The 20,548-nt window shown below is 38.7% G+C and overlaps 1 protein-coding gene across 4 annotated transcripts in view; it reads left to right on the forward strand.

Moving 5' to 3' along the window:
- The window catches only part of LOC145984146 (mitogen-activated protein kinase kinase kinase 1-like), a 229,786-nt gene that overhangs the window by 93,981 nt on the left and 115,257 nt on the right, over positions 1-20,548 (forward strand). For all 4 annotated transcript variants that reach the window (XM_083117608.1, XM_083117609.1, XM_083117610.1 and 1 more), the window contains exon 3: positions 15,542-15,613. In XM_083117608.1, the coding sequence (XP_082973734.1) occupies positions 15,542-15,613 (72 nt within the window). The remainder of the gene's footprint in view (positions 1-15,541; positions 15,614-20,548) is intronic.

Genomic DNA, 20,548 nt, shown 5'->3' on the forward strand with positions numbered 1-20,548 from the left:
AGTCTTACTACATTTCCCTGGATAAACTTTTAAGCTCCGTTTATACATGCGAATTTTGTTGGATATAGCAGTTCGACATTTGTCAATCTGAAACATCCTGACAAAAATCTCATTTGATTTGAGTTGATTTGTTTTACTTTGGCTAATGGGGAAGATGAGGATTAATGGTGGGAAGAAATACATAAAGGGACAATCACAAACATATAATAACACACACGTCACATACATTATTACCACGGTATTACACTGGCCATGGGTGCTGACGCCAGAGACTCGGTAGTCTGCAAAATGCAGCCCAAGGTGTACTACGCGGGACAAAAATTTCATGCATTACACACTTATGAATCCGATGTTTCTTGGATGTCCCATTATGACATTTTTTGTCGCGTGCGATGTTTGTGACATTTGTTAAGTGCGACGACGTCCGACAAAAATCGCAAGCAACATGTTGCAGCACTACAAAGCTGCCGGTTAATTTTTTTTACTCTTTTGGCTCACTTTACCCTTTTTAATGCATGAGTGCATACGTTTTTCCCCCCTCCTATCAGCATAATATGGTTTTGCGCTGTTAACATACATTACTATGGCATTGAACTGTTCTTCAAAATCAAAAGAGAAACCAACAAATCTTGATATATCTAGTTAGTGCAAGACCAGGCCGGTGGGTGCAGGACCTGGGGCATACAATATACGCGAGTCCCATACCCTAAGATTTTCGGAGGTTTCAGAGATTTTTGTTCCTTACTCTGAAGTCATGAAAAATCAGATTAGTTACTTAATTTTAAGAACCAACGTCCAATAAACTCGTAATGAACGTACACTACCAATTATTTTTATCTGACGCCCCCCCCCCCTAAAGCACGGGGCCTCGGACGTGTGACCCAGTGAATGTTATCACGACAAAATCTGATCTGCATAGGTAAACGTTATAAAACATTGACCAAGTTCATGCTCCCAACCTGAGTTTTTCCTACACTCATGTGGCAAGTGACCCTCTCTCCCCTGTCCTTTTAACTTCACGAGAAATCATTATCAGTCTTGAAGTGAGAGAAGTTAATGTCCAATGTTATGGAATAAAATAATAATAATAAATATGTAAATATTTTAAAATACACTTGAATCATTCAATCCTCAGTAATCGATCTTCCTCTGCCAGCCCTACTGAATTTTCACTTTTCATCCATTGTCTTATTAGACTGAAGTTTTATACGAGGGTCGTCCAGAAAGTATCCACCCTGTCAAAATCTTTCAGGTTACATAGTTTACTTTACACAGAAAAGAGAGAAGGATACAAGTGTTATAATGCTTCGAAAAATGAGTCTGCAGTCATGGTTCTTGGGAGTAGAGGGATCCATTGATTGATTGATTTGGTGTTTTAAGTCCACTGTATGCACAGTAAGGCTAATTGGGACTGGACCTACAGTGGGATCCGAACCACTATGTGCCTTCACCAGGTATCGAACTAGAGGGATCCAATAACAGGGGATCTCCAAAGCCAAACCTCAGTGGAAATATCAACATATACTCTATGTGATCAGAAGTATCCGGACACCTACCTGAAAGTAAAGTACAAGTTTGGGCAACCCTCCATCGGGAACACTGGCAGTCAATACAGTGTTGGCCCAGCCTTGGCCTTGACGACAGCGTCCACTCTCACACATACTTTCAATCAGGTCCCGGAAGCTTTCCTGAGGAATGGCAGCTCCTTTTCTCGCAGAGCGCCAAAATGAGAAGAGGTATTGATGTGGATCGGTGTGGTTTAGCACGAAGTCGGCATTCCAAAACATCCCAGAGATGTTCTATGTGATTCAAATCAGGACTCTGCGCAGGCCAGTCCTTTAGTGGGACGTTGTTGTCGTCAAACCACTCCTCCACAAGCCCTGCAGTATGGACGGGTGCTCGGTCGTGCTGAAAGACACAATGGTCATCCTCGAACTGGTCTTCGACGGTAGGCAGCATAAAAGCTGTTAAAATGTAAACCTAAGTTTGTGCCGTGACATTGTCATGTAAAGCAACCAGAGGGCCAAGCCCCTCCTGGAGAAACATGACCACACTGTAACCCCGCCACCTCCGAGTTTCACTGTCGGCACTATACAGGCTGGTAGATGTCGTTCACCAGGTATTCGCCACACCCACACCCTACTATCGGATCGGCACATTGTGTACTGTGATTCATCACTCCAGTCAACGGTTTTCCACTGTTCTATGGTCCAGTTTCGACGCTCCTTGCACCACACGAGGTGGCGTTTGGCATTTGTCTGTGTGATGTTTGACTTATGGGCAGCTGCTCGGCAATGGAAACCAAGTTCCCGCACCTTGCGCCAAACAGAAATGGTGCTTGGAGTAGATCCTGATGCAGTTCGGAATTCCTGTGTGATGGTGGCGATGGATGATTGACGATAATGCTGTATGACCCTCTTCAACACTCGATGGTCTCTGGAGGTCAACATTGGAGGATGACCTGCACGCTTTTGGGTTGTACACATCCCTTCACTATAACATTGGAAACAGTAGACAGAGGGATGTTTAGGAGGGTGGAAATCTCACACACAGACTTCCTACACAAGTGGCACCCAACCAACTGACCACGTTGAAAGTCTGCGACTTCCTCATACCATCCCATACTGCTGTCTCACACTGTCTGCAGACTTCTGAGTTCTCTGACTATGTGTTCCACGCGGTAGATGCCCGTACTGTGTTGCCCTCTATGATAAACACACGTTTCGCGGTGTGTCCGGATACTTTTGATCACATAGAGTAGTAACAAGATAGGCTAAGAAGAATGAGAAATTACAAAATTTACTTTTTCATTAATGGCGCTTATTAAGAAAACAACTAATTCACTTGTAATTTCATTTAGTCCGTAACTTTAAAAATAATCAAGTATATTATTTAAAGCTAGCCGCTTGTGAAAAGAACATTCCCTAACTTGTGAATTGTAATAGTTTTCCAAATCCACTATTTTCCAGTTTGAATATAAATCATAGAGAAATGAAGTCAATTTATTGTAGCTGATGTAGATACTTAATGCAATCTATACCTGGGAGCACGATGAGTTTATTATTTCCACTTACAAAAACGTGGATACAGTGTAAAATAGTCAGGGAAAATTCAAATATTGCCATGGATAGGCCTGAAAAAGTCAGGAAATTTAATGTCTGCTTGTCTGTATCCACCCTGATGGCATTTTTCGCAGAATATATGTTTCCTGCAACGCATCCGCTAGCCATTTCACGTTAGTAAGCAACACCCGCGCGCGCGCACATTGTACCGTGCTGTAAAGGCACAGATAGGGAGGATGTCGATGTAGGGCCCGACACATTTTCTATATGGGCCATGTTTTGGAGATGATGTTGAGTTGAGTTGAGTTGGTGTTTTAAGTCCACTTTATGCACAGCAAGGCTAATCGGGACTGGACCTACAGTTTTAAAGTGGGATCCGAACCACTTGGGCCTCCACCGGGTATCGAACCTGGGACCCCTTGATTACAAGGCAACGGCGCTACCACTGCGCCATCGGGGAGGCCCATTGGAGATGATGTGATCAGCACCACACTCCGACTGCTACCCCCCGGCCAGTGTTCCCCCAATGAAGCCTGGAGCAGGTTTATGAACCGATCGCCCACCTAAAGAATCGAGCCCCCCCCCCAATCCACATGGCAGTCAGACTATACTCTATCCCGGGAATCTCTGGAGTAAGGCCGTGCATAAAAGGGGAGAAAACTGAGTGGGCGGACTGAAGCAGTACACGCTGTTGCAAAGGCTGGGAACTGCTTTCACTTTTCTCCCTCCACGCAGTTCCGTTCCCTCACACTTGTTCCTTGGTCGAGCTCTCGTGAGTTACTCTTTGTGCAGAGACTTGCTTTCGCTCGCTCGTTCCAGAGATTTCCTGGAGTATAGACCAGCGCGGCTTTTATATATAGAGAGAGTAAGCAAGAATAAATACATTCTAAGTGGATGTAGGTTAAAATGTAGAGAAATGCCCCCCCCCCGACATATACGTGGGTTGGCGATTTAATAGTGGCAACACTGCTGTATATACGCCATGAAACGGACCAAGTGTCTTTCGCTTATATCACACGTTAGTTTGATACCTAACCTACCTCCCAGTAAATGGACTCTTCCTTCCAACACTAGGCGCATGCGCAGTGACGAGAGGAATAGAGTATCGTTGGAGTAGGCGGTCTAAAGTTGTCTAGCCAGAATCCCACTAATCTGAAAGTTATTGTGATTCTCGTGTACGACTGTGATGGTGTTATCTTAACGCATACTGTACCGTAGGAGAGACCGTCGATGAGCAGTGTTATTGTTCATTTTTGGAACATAACCCTCTACCTGCGTTACGAAGAAGAGGCGAAACTTTCTGCTGAATACACCCATCATTTTGCAAGACAATGCTCGGGCGCATGTAGCGCAACCTGTGTCTGATTTGTTAGCTCGATGGGGCTGGCAAATGGTCTACCGTCCCCCATACTCCCCGGACTTAAGCCCGTGTGACTTTGATTTGATCCCAAAGATGAAGGGTATTCGCTCCCGAACTGTTCCAGAGATTCTTCAGGCAATAGATCCCTCCATTAGAACCATCAACAGAACAGGCGCTGCTTAGATTTACTACGACTTCCACATCACTGGCAACGGGTTGTACACAATGCTGGTGATTCTACATCGAAGGGTTGTAGAAGTTTCACTGAGGTATCTCTTTTGTATCATTTGTAAATCAATAGTTGCCACTATTAAATCTCCAAACCACGTACATTACTCTATATACATTTTCACCAGTCAAAATATATCAGTGCGCAGTTTATCCAACTCTTTTTAAATTAAAAAGAGAAGCGGGCAACTCACTCTGAACGGCAATAAAAGCACGGTCCGGTTTGATTCCTTGAAGACAATGCTCATCCTCACGCTCTGCCGTAAACTGTAGTAGGATGTTCCGCCTCATCCCAATACAGCCCTGTGTAGGCTCCGCCCGAATACAACTTGTTTGGAACACTGAAGCAGTTTTTTAGGTAGCATAAAAAACTCACAATAATGACGAGGTCACTGAAGTTGTGCCGAGCTGGTTTGACTAGTAACAAAAAAGCTTTGGAACAGAAATCCAGAATCTTCCACAGCGATGCAACAGGTGTATTGCATTTGAGGACGACATTGTAAAGTATTATGTGAAACACTGCCACTGTGTTGTAAATAAATTTATATACAACAAATTCTTGTGTACATTTGAACCACCCTTGCATTAATATGTCCTCGTCTCTTTTCTGTCTCTGTTCGTTAAGTAACGAAAAGAAAAGAAAAGTACACAGGAATTGTAATCGTATAGCATAATAGAAAGATACGATGTGTGGCCCTAACTGAGACTTCGGACAATTTGATGACAATACGTGAATCATAGGCGTGCTCTGGTTAAGGGGGGCAAAAGCCTTCATAAATGTCCAATAGGAGAAAGAAAAACCTCATTTCATCTCACTGTTTTATTGTGTTAATGGGTACTAAACAGGGTGTATATAGTGTGTCTGGACCCACCGAAAATCACTCTATTAGAAGAATTCCAGCTTCCGTGGCATAAAAGTTCTCTCTTACCCTCCCCTTTATTTTCCTTCTCTGTGGTTCAGACTAATTTACATGTAAACATGATTTCGTACAGCAGGTTCGAAACAACTACACGTAATTTATTCATTTCCAATGTGTGACAAATTTATTCTGCGACCACATAGGTGTAACACAACTAGGCTAACGAATAAAATGCGTGAGTCTTAATAACAAATTATTTGCTGGAGAACGAAGTGAGATATTCCAATTACATAGGAAATATACCCGCCGTAGTTGCTTGGAACTAATTACATAGGAAATATACCCGCCGTAGTTGCTTGGAACTTTCGTCGGCTTGAAAATACTTTGTTTTATAGAGAATAATATTGTTTAATAACGGTAATAAGATTTCTCTACGCTAAATTTCTAAGTAAGAGTATTAGGATTGCCCCCGTCCGTACGCCTATGACGTGAAGTACAGTATTTTCACAACAAAGCCCAACAGTTATGCTACTATTATAGTTCAGCAAATCGATAATTAGATTTTTCATTGTTTTGTGTGTCTTTGGTATTTCAACATGCCAGGCTTTTCGAAATATACATATTTCCTGTTTTCCTGTTAGGCAGAGATTGTCAAACCATCCATTGCGATCTAACGATAACTAGCGTAGATATTTCCAGTGGCTCACGAATGGTTGACTACACACTTCAGGTGCTGGAAAGAAACCTGAGTGTAAATTTTGCAACGTCACGTCTTCATGCTGATTACACCGTCACCATAGGTCACATTCAGAAAACGGTCAAAGTGTTTTTAAGCCCACTTTATGCTCAGATAGTCAAACGTAGACTGGACCTACAGTTTAAACTTTTATCCGAACCACTATATGTCTCCACTGGATATCGAATCCGGTACCCCTTGATTTCAAGGCGACGACGTTACCACTAAGGCATCGGAAAGGCTTTACTACTCCTTCTGGGAGGCCCGAAGGTCTAATAAACCTGTTGCGTGATGAAGTTATTTTAGAGAAATCAGATTAAACGTGTTTCATTATGACATAATTTGCCCAAGAAATCATGTGCCGTTTGGCAGGTTTGGCCGTTCGTTGCTGCTATACTAGTTACGTTAATGTTTCGGCCTCAACCTGCAACCGAGTGTTCTGATGCTCGGCTTTGGCATCCGTTATGTTATTTTATGAAAAATGTTTATTTATCAAAAAATATCTCTACTATCTGAACAGAAAGTTTTCACATTTCTGCAACATAGTTAAATAATTTATATGATGGTCTCACATCTTTCAAACGATTAAACTAAATTAATTAAAATATTCTGTTATAAAGTATTTGTCAACATCTAAGCTTCCTGTATGGTGTAATAGTTAATGATGTTCCTTTGTAATCACAGTTTCGAGGATTGGATTTCCCGAGCAGGCACATTGCCTTCAAATTGTGAGCCCCAATTAGCCTATCTGACCATGGAGTCATTTTATTTTTACAGCAGGAAGGCGGTGGTACGGATGATGTAATGACATTTACAATATAGCTACAATTTTGAAGCCGTAAGAGCAAGAACCTGCACATAGTTATTTGCTTTTTTTATGTCACTTTTTACTACATTTGTAAATTAGACACACCGATGAGATTTATGTTAATTTCATGAAATACATGATAGGACACACACACACACACACACACACATCTGTTACGGAGGTTTCGAACCTAGGATCTTTGGTATCATATCAACTGCACCACAGAGGGTGGCACAAAATGTTTTAATGTAACTGTTTTTAGTTAGACTTTTGATTTTATCAATCAGGTCCGCTACCCTTTCCACCCGTAACGATCAGTATCGGTTCGTGGTTTGGAACATTGGTGGTTGGAGTGAACATATATATATGCATACACACACACACACACACACATACATGGCATTCCATGTGAAAGTGCCCCTGAACCTCAATTTTTAATATTAAATACAATGCTATAACTTTGTTATATCTTGTGAGTGAACAATATATAATTGTCTGTTGGATAAAAATTCAAGTATAATACATAATTAAGTTATAAAGCAGAAGGTATATTACATATTATTCGTTTATTTTAACTTTTTGATTTAGTTGTGTTATCTAATGTGTCCCACCCACCGGGACACCATAAAGCATTTATTTTCTCCTTTAACTGTTACATTTCCCGCTCAACTCCATTAGAATATTAAAACATTTCCCGCTCAACTCCATTAGAATATTAAACGGTCAATTACCTTCTCTCTTTGTCTTAAATAATTTATTTTTCGTTATTTGACAATTCACAGGAATTAAAATAAATTTCTTATTAAGTGAAGAGGCAATGTTTCGTCTGTTCCACCCGTGAGAATGGAATGCCCCAACAAGAATCTAGCAAAGATAACGTCTACCCTTCAAACGACACCCCACCTCATATCCGCCCCCCTCAGTACATAGATACCAGAAGGGGGAATTTCCCCTTATCCCCCTTCAAATACCACTCTGGTAATAATGATGTCATTATCATTGAGATTCATTCTTTTCCTGAAAACCTGAGGCCAGTTGTTCTGTTAGGGAGACGCACGTCAGTGCTCTAGAAGCAATTCTAAGCGTATGTAATTTTTCATATTTTGAAATATCAAAGAGGTTTTTCGAATAGAGAGGAAAATGTGAAAAAAATCGCCCATTCGCATGCCAAAGGTCCAGCCAAGCCTTAACTTTCCAGAGAGTGTTCAGTCATTAATGGTCATACAGTGTATTTCTTCATCCCCTAAAGTTCATCCCCCCTACATTATCGTGCTCTTATTTCTCGTACCCAAAATTGACCTGAAAGGGGAAAAATGTTTAATATCATAAGTTAACAATGTACCTTACATTTTAGAATAGTCACGGTTTGCTACTGATATGTAGCACAATGATGGGAAAATAGCACATTGTCCTTTTCAAGATTAATCTAAATTCTATTGTGTACATCTTCCACCATTCCTCAGAAGTTCAAAACCCACTTTATCGGGTCTGCGTTATTCAAAAGCAAGTTATCAAGATTGTGTCAAAATTTATGTGATAAGAACGTTTGTTATCTTGAAAAAATAATCCTTATAGTCGAAGTTCTCTGCAACCGCAATTTGGAGCGGGATGCTTAAAATGAATTGGAGAATGTTAATGGTACTGTATTAATAAAACTAAGGAAGAACGTGCAAGGTCTGTAGTGGAGAACATGCTCAAGAAGTAGATAATTTGTCCATTTTTAATTTTTAAAAATATGTTCGTACATATTTCTTAACATGGCGCAATCCCAAGAAGTATATGATCCGGGCAAAAGTGCTAATGCTTGTATATACTTCTTACTTGCACCATTAGCCCTAGGATATAGTTGCCTATTTGACGACTGTATCACTAGATATGTCATATTTTGAAATTTTTCGGCGACATCGAATACATAATTTGTAGTATCTCCCACATTTGTTCATACGAATTCTTTTACAGCTTACTCAAACAGTCTACACTTACAGAAACCATCTCAACTCTACCAAGTTGAGCACCATTCTGAGTTAAAGACATTGAATTGCGTTTTACATTTAAACACCCTGCTGGAAATTTGGGATCAAAATGGAAATTGCTCCTGCATTTGCGTTCGACGTAGCTGCTTGTTATCTGGTCTCATTACTAGCCTGTGTACTTGATCCTGGAAGTAACCAATCAGATCTAACCAACATTCAGTCACATGCCGAAGATAAAGATTGGGCACTACGAAATCATAGGTGGTAAAGCGTGGAAGTTTCACGGCGTGTATTCCTTTATTTTCTTCATCAAATCACTAAGCTTCCAAATCGTCGCGATTAACTTAAAAGTTGCTTGTCTTCAGGTTTCATCTGTGAGTTTGGGAACGTAGTGTGAATGTTTGTATAACTAGACAAAGTGTGTTTTTCCTGTTTCCTAATGTTTTTTTTTTAAAAAAAATAAACAATATCAAGATATAGATTTTGACACTAAACTTAGCTACATTCAGAATTGCAATATTTTGAATATCCTAAATTAGGTTAATCTCTCGCTCAGCTAACACCGCATCCTAGAAGAAAATGCACAGAACATTTCTTGTAGAGAATTGTATGTACATTATTTTTTGTCATAACCTATTTTGCTATAAAAAGCTTTTCAAGCGAGACATTAGCATAAAACTTATTTTTGGCGCCATTTTTCCAAGATGGCGGCCAAATCCGGGGTGGTAGTGGAGTGCAAAATTAGTATGTTGTTAAGAACCCTTTTATGAAGATAATAAAAAAAATCAGCTTTCCCTGATTGTTTTCCTTATTGGACCCCCTTATTGACTGGCCTAATACGCAATGTTAGTATATGAAAGTTTCGTCTAAAGCTTTAAAATTACACCAAAATCAATTTCTTATCCGAGTTAGAAACATAGTTACATGGAATTGATAATTTAAAACGAGGTCAGAATCAGCGAAAATAGTTAATTTTGAAATTTCATAATCTTAGAATAGTAGACTGAGGAATGGAAAAAATCGATATTCGCTACTTTCCGATCAATGCAGAATTTAATTAGAATTTAAGGTTTTCACCATGTAAAGATGCGTTGATCGGACGTGGAAGTTCATAATTTGATAAATATGTTTTTCTCTTTTTTAATTAAATCAAAATTTTTCCTTTAGTGAACGAGCCTGGTTTGAGATAGAATTCGTCACGATTCATCTAAGAATTCGCCACGATTAACCTAGATAGCTAGAAATACAAAATGAAAGAAAATCGTGTCCGAAGATGGGAAATCGACCAGACCGAGAACGCGATTGCGTTCAACGTCCTATTGTTGTAGCTTAGCAAAATTGCAAATCACAAATCTGCGTGAGAAAAATAAATTTACATGACTAAATTACAAAATTAGAAGTAAATGAGACATAATTTAATCAAACGGAAGATATACATAATGTACCGGTAGCAATTATCATAATTCTTTCCTGATGTTTTACTAGCTATTGTTCGCCATATAATATCTTCCCTGAGAAGCCTTCATAAAACAGATATTATGCCTGTCTTATATCCAACCGCCAAACACACGTCCCGAACTAGCAGACATTTTTTTTGCATGAATGGTAAAATTAAAACCGAATTTCTAACCGACAATTCAATCTACGCGTACCCAACCCGCAAATGTTTGTAAAACTTTTTAATTTTATTCTGTGCCATCTGATTTTGTTTTGTTGTTTTCCTTCTGTTACTGTTTCAGCATAAAATGGACATCCATTACGGTCTGAAACTTAAGATAAATAAATAAATTCTGCTCGTTAACAATTGCACTAGAATATTTCTTCAACTTTGCTGTTGCGTGTCTGTGTGTACATCTGCAAGCCTACTAGCATCAACCGATGTCTCTTGAAAAAATATTGTGATGCTATGGAATTTTGATCCGTCGTTTATCTTAATCCTTCTGTTTCGAGGAGTTCATTTCTTAATTCATAGTTATCAATCAAAGAACATTGACAGTAAGTAAGATGAGGTAAATTGATATTTTACTGTTTATTTTAAACTACAAATATACTAAACAACCTTCAAATACGTTCTCTTCGTGCGTGTATTGTTAAAACTTGTTGCAAGTGCACCTGCTGCCTAAATGTAAATTTGAAAGAGCGTACTTTTCTATGTTATGTAACAACTCGTTATTTCTAAAGGAGTTATGTCAAACTGGATTTTTTAAGTTGGGCCCATCAACGCAAAATTTTTCAAAGCTGATGTATATACTAAATACAAAGTTGCTTGCTTGCATTTGCTTATTTAACTTCGCCTTCGTAGCTCTTTAGCCGCAATGAAGATGATTATTGATAAGATGTAATAGATAAAAATAACAATGAAAAAAGGCATATCTTTCCTGGTATCCCAACCGGAGAACTATGTAAATACATACTCTACGTTTATATGATGGAAGCGACGATGTATTTTTAATGGCTTTGCTTTTCTGCCACTTTCAGTAATCGCGGCCATGGGGATGAATGATGACTGGATTAAATTGATGAAGTGAGTCTTACAAATAGGCACTCATGTTCAGAGCAGAATTCGAACCCAGATCCTTTGGCGGCGAGATCTCGAGCTGATCACTCAACAACATAAAACAAGGACGGATATCTGAGTACGCTTTAACCAATGTTCGGTGGAATCGTGCTGTTTCTGATTTGGAGTATAAGAACAGGGTGGCGACAGACCTGGAAAACCGGGAAAAGTCAGGGAATTTTGTGTGGTTTGGCCTTTTTTTATTATATATATAAGGTCGTTATGAAGCTCTGCACGGGAACAGGAAATGTTGTTGCTAAGTTCCGGCCTCAAATTTTATGCCCCTTTTATGCACAACACAACCACGACGTCAGAACAGCGTGGTACAGCATTTGTCGGATGAGCATTTTAGGCTCCGTTGATACGTACGATTTTTGTCGAATATCGCCGCCCGACAAAATGTCTCACTACAACATGTGACAGAAATCGCATACATGGCACTCATATGGAATTGATTTTTGTTGAATGTCTTTGGACTGCAACATCCAACAAAAATCGCATTCATAAACAGAGCTTTAGACTGCAAATATGCTGCTGGAATTTTATTTCGCTTGTGGCTCACTTAACCTTATTTAATGTAGGTAGCAATGCGTACGAAGGTTTTCTTTCATCATCGTGCCGTAATACTGGTTTTGCACAAGTTAACATACGTTTACAATGACATTGCACTAGTCTTAGATATCAAGAAGAATCCAACATAACGGGATATACTCGTATATTGAATAGTATCATGAAAAAGTGAAACATAAACCTGCATTGGTAAACGTTATAAAAATTTGGCAAGTGCTTGCTCCCAACCTCAGATTTTCTGCAACATTCTTATTGCAATTAAATTAACGCTCCCCTCTGTCCTGCCTGTTTAAACTCGTGAGAGATGGTCATTAATCTGTCACTGAATGAAGTTAATGTCCAATATTATGAAATAAAATACTAATAATAAATACGTAAATATTTTAATATAAATTACTCGAGTCATTCAATCCTAAAAGCATATCACTTTCTTCAATAATTGACGTTTCTCTGCCAGTCCTGCAAAACTTTCACTTTTCATCTACTGATTTGTACGAGAGGCGCCCAGAAAGTAAGTTCCAATTAGTAGGGACCTTGATTTTTTGCAAACGCGAAAACCGTGAAAAATGTTAATTGCTGCGAAGTAGTGTTTATGAATGTGCAGTGATGTCTTGACACATTTCTCGCCCGTCTGAAATATCGAAATAACGCGAACTTGGCATAAAATGCGAATTGATGAAATTTTTCGCAATTTTTTTTTTAAAAAAATGTCCTTGAACAACGAAAAATTCCGTGAAATCCAACATTCTTGTTTTTTCTAAGCTTAAAGAAACAAGATGTGCCACATTTGTGTACATAGAAGGTGCAAGTTTTCCAACATTTTATTGAAGAGAAAACTATAATGCATGTTATGGAACAATTTTGACAGCTACATTAAATTATGTATTTCCCACGATTTTTTCCACTTCTATCAGAACAATTTGCATCACAGAGCAAAATGGCAGGGTTTTAACAGGAGATCGTGTGCATATCTACCGTCACGCGGGAACCGCATCTTCAGTATTTGTCGCTCGAGAAGTGTTTTGAATTACCGAACTAAGTGGTGCGGTTTTGGCGGAGATCGAGTACTCACCTATCGCACAGGGAAGTCGTAACATCGGCATTTGTCGAGCGAGAAATATTCGAGTTCAGTCGTTAAGGCGTCTGACTACCATGCGACAGACCCGGGTTCGATCCCCAGCGGCGAAGAACCAGGATCGTTTCCACCTGTTCAAGTGATTCCGGGGCCCACCCAGCGTCGTATCAAGTGGGTACCTGGAGGAGAAACTGGGAGGTAAAGGTGACCAGGGGTGTGGTGGTGATCCCATACCCCCTATACACCTTCATGATGTGGTGCAAAGTACTTCCTCAAAAATCGGTTCCAACATATCAAACTGTCACGAAAATAGGTAGACTATGTGACCTAGAATTTAAAATAATAGTTTATAAGCATAATGGAAGTTTGAAGTATAAATTTTGGTATATTTCGCAGAAAAATTATAAAATAAAAACGCGAATTTTGGGAAACGTAACACTAAAAAGTCAAAAAAAGATAATGCCAATGTTTGGTGCCATAATATATCGGTATCTGTCACGTGAGATTGATTGATTTAATTTTTTTGGGTGCATCGCCACTTATGGTCATTTTGCACCCTTGAGTATATACGGGGAAAATTCCCTTATCTAAAACCCTTACCTTTAAAATGAAAAGGGGTTATGGAAAATAACTTCCAAGGTATCAAACTCTCACGAAGAGCCGTGGGCCATGTCTTGCAATTTGAAACAGTAGTTAAAAAAAATCCATGAAGGTATAATTTCAGGTATTTACCAGAAAATGTACTAAAATGAAAATGTGAATTTTGGGAAAAATAACTTCGAATAGTAATAAAAAATATATATATATATATAAAAATCAAGGTCCCTACCGATTAGACATAAATAAAACAAGAATATCAGTAGTAATTTATTGCATGAGTAACAGTGACTCCTAACCTAATTTTTGGCATAATCACCACCATTGTTCTGGCATTTGTCGTAGCATGGCAGTAAATTTTGTATGCCCATGGCATATGTGTCCGACATCAAAGACTGGAACTAACTCTACTGCAATGTAGCTGTCAACTCCTTGTCCTGCCAGAACCCACTTCAGCTGAACAGAGAGATGAAAGTCGGTACATGCAAGGACAGGGCTGTGCAGGGAGTGGTCCAAGATCTCTCACTTGAAGTGATGCAAGGAGCCCAGGTGTACTCAGCTGTGTGGGGTCGTGCACATTCGATTGGCCTTCCGTGAATTGTCTGCACCATCGTCTGACCATACTATCGCTCACGCCGTCCGGTCTGCACACCTCACACAATTGCTGGTGGCTCTATACCAGAATCTGAGTGTGCAAAAATCTGATTACTGCACGTACCCTCGCAGTCGGTGGGAGACTGTATTCGAGCTGCCATATTTAACCTAGAACTGTCCTAAGACGGCTGCACTGCGACTGTATCAGATTACAGCCACATGCCACTTCTTCCTGCCCGCATGTGTGTGTCGCTCTCCGGCCACTAGTGCCGCGTACAGGCGCCATTGGACCTTTTTTCTGGGTACCCCTCGTATATGAACTTTCAGAAGCTGTTATCAACAGAGTGTTCCTGTTTTAATATTTGATTAGCTAAATCAGACACCTATACAAAGCAATTCTATAAATTGCTTGCGTTAAATTTCTAATACCTACATACCCTTTTCGTCAGCAATAATAGTACAACTGCATGTTGCCAGTTTTATAGTACTTTACTTGGATATACTGTACTATACATTAATAATGTATGGAAATATAACAATTTCTTTTGTACAATTCAGTTGTTTCACGTATGTGCAAGGGTTAAGTTGTTTGCTTGACAAAGAAAAGAGAAGTAGGTTTATGCATCGAAAAATGAGTCTGCAGTCATTTTAATCAGATATTTTATTTAAAGCTGGCATTGTATGATAAAATCCCATAATGCCTCCCTAGCTTGTGAATTGTAATAATTTTCCAAATCCACTATTTTGCAGTTTGAATTCAAAAATAGAGAAATGAAATCAATTTCTTGGAAGATAATATTGGTACTTAACACAACACATACCTAGATCTGTATGAGTTTATAATTTCCACTTGCAAGAATATTGATTTCATTTAGTTTTGTAATTGTCAGGGGAAAATGTAAATTGTGTCCTGGAAAACCTGGAAAAGTCGGGGAATTTCATTTCTGCTTGTTTGTAGCCACCCTGAAGAAGTAGTACACAACAAACCTACTTACAGATTTTGAATATAACGTGAACATTTTTTTTTCTGTGAAGAAATTATCTTTATGTGTACTGTGTTTGCAGAAAACAACTTTCGTAGTTCCAGTGATTTTAGAAAAATATTATTTTCTTTCTTGTAGGTTGTGAAACAATCAGTAGCCCCCCAGTCTGCCCCTCCTACTTCTCCTGCACACAATGGTCATGGCTCTGAGGTAAGTGCTTCATACTCAGAATATTCTAAAATGATCTCATTATTTATATTTGCAACATAAAACACTTAATTTATTCTTTAAATAGATAATAGATTCAAAGTGCATGTGATTTATGTGATGTACTGGCGTGGGGCATGAGAACAAAAAATCATATTGAGAAGCTATAAAAAGATCTTCAGATTTGCTAGTGTGTAAGTGAGGCTTGAAGAAAAAGCTTTGACGAAATACAGTTAGTAGGTAATTATGATGAGAAGTCTAAAGTTTCCGCATAGTAAACATTACTATTATTTGTAAGGCAAGGTAACAAAAAAGTTTGAAAACTTTTCCTTCTTTTTACATTTTTATCCTCAACTTCCTTTATCCTTCCCTTTAACTTTTATTTCATAGTGTAAACAATGTCATTGTTAAATAGTTAATATTGGTAATGGAAGTGGAGATAACTGGGTTGTTATAGTATATGCAAGTTGCAGCTAAATACGTGCTTACTCTGCAAAACATCATTTTTGGCTGCAGGGGAAATGCATGAGTGGTCCTAAAAAGAATTATGATGAACAGAATGAAAAGGCTGCATTGGAGACCATAAATTTTGTCACTGGAGTAAGTGATTAGACCAGTGAAATTGTGCAAAAAAATATTTTTTTCTAGCCACCTACAAACAGTAGCCTGTTAGATTTATTGCATTTTTACTAATCGAATCTACGCCATCAAATCTGAAGTCGTTATCTCAGCAACCCCGCCTCCCCCCTCCAGAGATTTTCCCTGTCCTAGGTAATTGTATCGTAAGTCGAATTTGATATTACCCATCCGTCGTCACCTGCACGTCCTAAATATTAATTTAATAATCGTTTTCAAACTTGTTTGTTAATTTGCCTGTTTTCTATTTGTGTAAATGTCCTGCTTATTTAAGTAGACTTCGCATAATTGTTCTGTATTTTACACTGTGGTTATTTTACATAATTTTCCTGCATCTCTAGGTTAAACATAGTTTTCCTGCATATCTAGGTTAATCACGATGATGAGGAAGAATGGTCAATTGATGAAATTGATAAAGGAACAAAGACAATAAAATGTCCATTCCTTGCCTACCCATGATTCTAGGACCTCTACCGCTACGCTAACCACTCCGCATGTAATTGTTTTGCCGGTTTTGCAGTCTTCTCAATTATCCTGTTTCTTCATTCTAGACTAGTAGCATAATATTAGAAATAAGCATGAGAAATATTAGCCTATATGTGACAGTAGGGTAGTCCACAAATCAAGATGTACGAGTTTCCATTCTCCACAAGGATATTTTTATTCCTTGACATGTAACTATAAAACACTCGAAATTTTACTTCAAATAAACAATATTAATGTTACACTTTTTAGCGAATTAAGTTGCATGTATCTCTTATTTAAGAGCTGTACATTTAGAAACCTACGACATTAAATTTGCTTTTGATGGAATTGGACACTTATTTTTGTGATATGTTACTTTAAGAAGAAGAACTAACTGTTTCTGTCATTCATCTATTATCAGAGTTCCATTATATTTTTTGGATTAGGCCGATTCCTCGTTCTGCTTTATCATTCACTACTTTTGTTTATAAGATCATATGATGAAATTAATTTAAAATGTCCATTCCTTTGCACATTTTTTGCAGAAAGGTTTCAGATTTTGTTTTAGCTTCCTCTATAAATACATCAAAGAATAAAGGGGTCCTTTCTGCCCCAAGATTCTCTAACTTCAGATTGTCCACTTCTTCTGTGATGTGCAGACTTAGTGCTGGGATGGAAGATCTTGGACGTTGTATATTCTGACATTTTCTTATTTGTTTCCGTGTCACTTGTTCATCAAAGAAGGCAAGCAGAACCAGGTGTTCTGAAGGAAATCAAAGATATCTGTAAAATGGTTCGTAAGTCTTAGTAGCCAATCAGATTCGTAGAAGTCAGAAATGGGATATCATTCAAGGGAGCTCGAATTCCAAGAGGAACTTCATTCCACTGTTTGCTGTAGACTAAGCTCACAAACAAAGCTATACTCTGTCCCTGTTATCTCTGGAGCAACTGAACGAAAGCAAGTCTGGATAATAATAAACCTTTTCTTCAAGCAGGCCTCATCTCCAGGAAGCTATCATCTCGGGGCAAGCCCGGGCACCTAGCGACCTGTTGGTGAAATGAGTCAAGGCAGATGGATAATAAACATTTAATAGACAATAGTTGAAAGAAAGCAAGCCTCTGCTCAAGTAGTGACGCGAGACGGCTCCACCAATGAACACGTGAGAGGGTACGGGATTGCATGGAGGGGGAGTGACTGCAGTTACCAACCTTCGCAGCAGCGTGTACGGCTTCGCTCTGGCCACTCGATCCCCTCCCCCTTCTCTGCCGCTATGTGCGACCTTGCTCCAGAGATAAACGAGACCGAGTATAAGTGTTATTTTACTGATTTCTCTTGGGCCAACTGCAATGAATGCCGAAATAGGAAAATCTTCACCATGGTGAGCTGCACCAGGCGTTACTCATTCCCACTTCTTCCTCCAAGAAACAAAAGATAGAGGAGGAGAAATCCTTTGGTTGCTAAACATCATTAAGAGCATTTGTGCAAATTAGTTATCATCTCTTGTTTCAACATTCTGAACATCGAATGCATTTATCTGGCGAATGTATCACAATAGATGACATAATAGATCTTCAAAAAATAAATATGTTTATCATAGTGCGAGCTCCAAGAATCCATAAATTAAGTTAAAACTTCACACACAGTTAAGTGGACACTAGAGGACAAATTATGCTATTGGGAAAATGTTTTGAATTACTTCGATTTTTTCCACATAAAAAGGGATCTATCCTGAAAGGAAAGAAAAATTAGTACAATGGGGCGACCTCCAAATATGCATGAATCAAGTTAAAATTTTACACACAAGTAAGTCAGTACTAGAGGACAAAAATAAGGTATGTGGATAAACTTTTTTGCTAAAATAATTTGGACCACCCTAATGTGACAGTCATCATAATACATGATGAAACTTAATCCATGATTATATTAGGAGAAGGACATAACATATGTTAAAGCTCGTGTACAAAAACATTGCATTTATAATAAATTTTAAAATTTTAAATCTTTTAACAGCACCTTCTTTATATTCTTTTCAAGTCTCCCTAAACTTTGGTAAGTTTTAAAATACAATAACTCCAAGGGCATGGACCATACTGGATTGAATAAGATAATTTTGTTGAATGTTTTTGTGTAATAGTTTCAAAGAATACCCACATGTTATGAACGATATAATTACATTATGTTCGATGCTATTGTTCAAATTCCTACATACAATATGCATTTCTTTTTATGTTGACATGTCTGTCAGTTTTAATTGTCACAGAATATGAAATGCAGAAAGAAACTTCGAACTGTATTCCATTTGCCTGGTAATAATGAGAAAATAAGTGTTTAGGAAATCGTTACCACTGGAGAAGTACCCAGCTTAAATTTTATCACTCTGAATCCAGTTTTCATGTGGTGTATGTAATGCATTGGTAAAATTAATTTTACGGTAAAGTTACATTACAAATTATGTACTACATTAAAAATAATACAATATTCTTATTGTGAACATGATATTATTTTACTGTAAAATTCAGATACATTGCTTGTTAAAGGGCAATACTACGTGTTGTCCACATTATTACTCAAGGTAGACTATGGGTCTATTTTTAACTGGGAGAGCTATGTCTTTGTGTGTATGCACTACATTCTATAGTAGGATAAACCCATGGTGAAAAGGGTAAGGATAAACTACCAGGCAGGCAGCTGCGCGTTTGTGGAGCGTTCGTGGAACTACTCACGCTTCGCAGACGTTTGGCTCGCCCGCGAATTATTTATTGTTATTGTGCAAATTATACAAAACCTCTTACGCGTATCAGTTTTTTCGCCGTGCTAATTTGCGTTTTTGTCATTTCACGTCACTTGCTCGTTTTCCAAATTTCATCGCTCGTCCTTTATATTTCCTTGCGTGTCTGTGCTTGTTTATTGTTTGTGATTGCGTATGTATTCACGTACAAGTGGAACGAATCCGTGAAGAAAATTAAAAGTTACTTGAAGTGCAATCCTAAAAGATTATCAATTACCTGAAGTATTCACCAAAAGTTTCTTTGTATTCAGTTATTTACCATCACATTTGTATCTATTCAATTGTGACAGTGAGGATTAATCTTTTATACTATCTACTAGAACGTTAGATGCAAATCTCGTTTAATTTTTCAGCTGAAGCTTTATAGAGGATTTAGTTTTTTTGCAGACATGGATGCAAATAATGAAATGTAGGTTTTGTTCCAAATGATCACTTCAATTGAGATAGCTAAATTCTTTTCTCTGTACACAAACAACATTGCACTCCATGCATTTTCGTGTTGAGAGTGGGGGGGGGGGGGAGGTAGAGGGTGCGATGCTTTAAAGATTTACTCATAATCAATTTCTACCCCAGGGGCCCAGGTCACTACACGACATTAATTGAAAGTAAGGTGTTGAGAAAGTGGTAGAGCAGCCACTGGCTGAACTTCGGCCATGAATAAAGAATTTCTAATTCTAGTTTCTAAATGACGCGAATATTGCAGTCACATGGTCGTGGTACATATATGCCCGGCCAGTGGGAAAGGCTTACAGTGTGTATGTGTTTGTTTGTGTGTGTGTATAAAGGCAAAGGTAATTCCGTGTAGGCTCATAGGAGGTGTGTTGGTACTGGCACCATACATTCATGGTATGATCAGCACAATTCTCCGGTCGCCTTTACCCCCAGGGTTGCCCAATCCCCTCGAGATACCTATTTTGTTAGATTCTCGTGAACCCAGAGACGCCTTATGGGGCGTGGTCTGAAAAATTATCACCTAACATGGAACCCGGATCTCCCGCGTGCCAGTCAGACACTCTACCGACTGGACCACCAATTTGTATGTATGAAT

The sequence above is a fragment of the Lepisma saccharinum genome, chromosome 2 (genome assembly GCF_977018435.1).
Source record: "Lepisma saccharinum chromosome 2, izLepSacc3.1, whole genome shotgun sequence".
NCBI lineage: Eukaryota > Metazoa > Arthropoda > Insecta > Zygentoma > Lepismatidae > Lepisma > Lepisma saccharinum.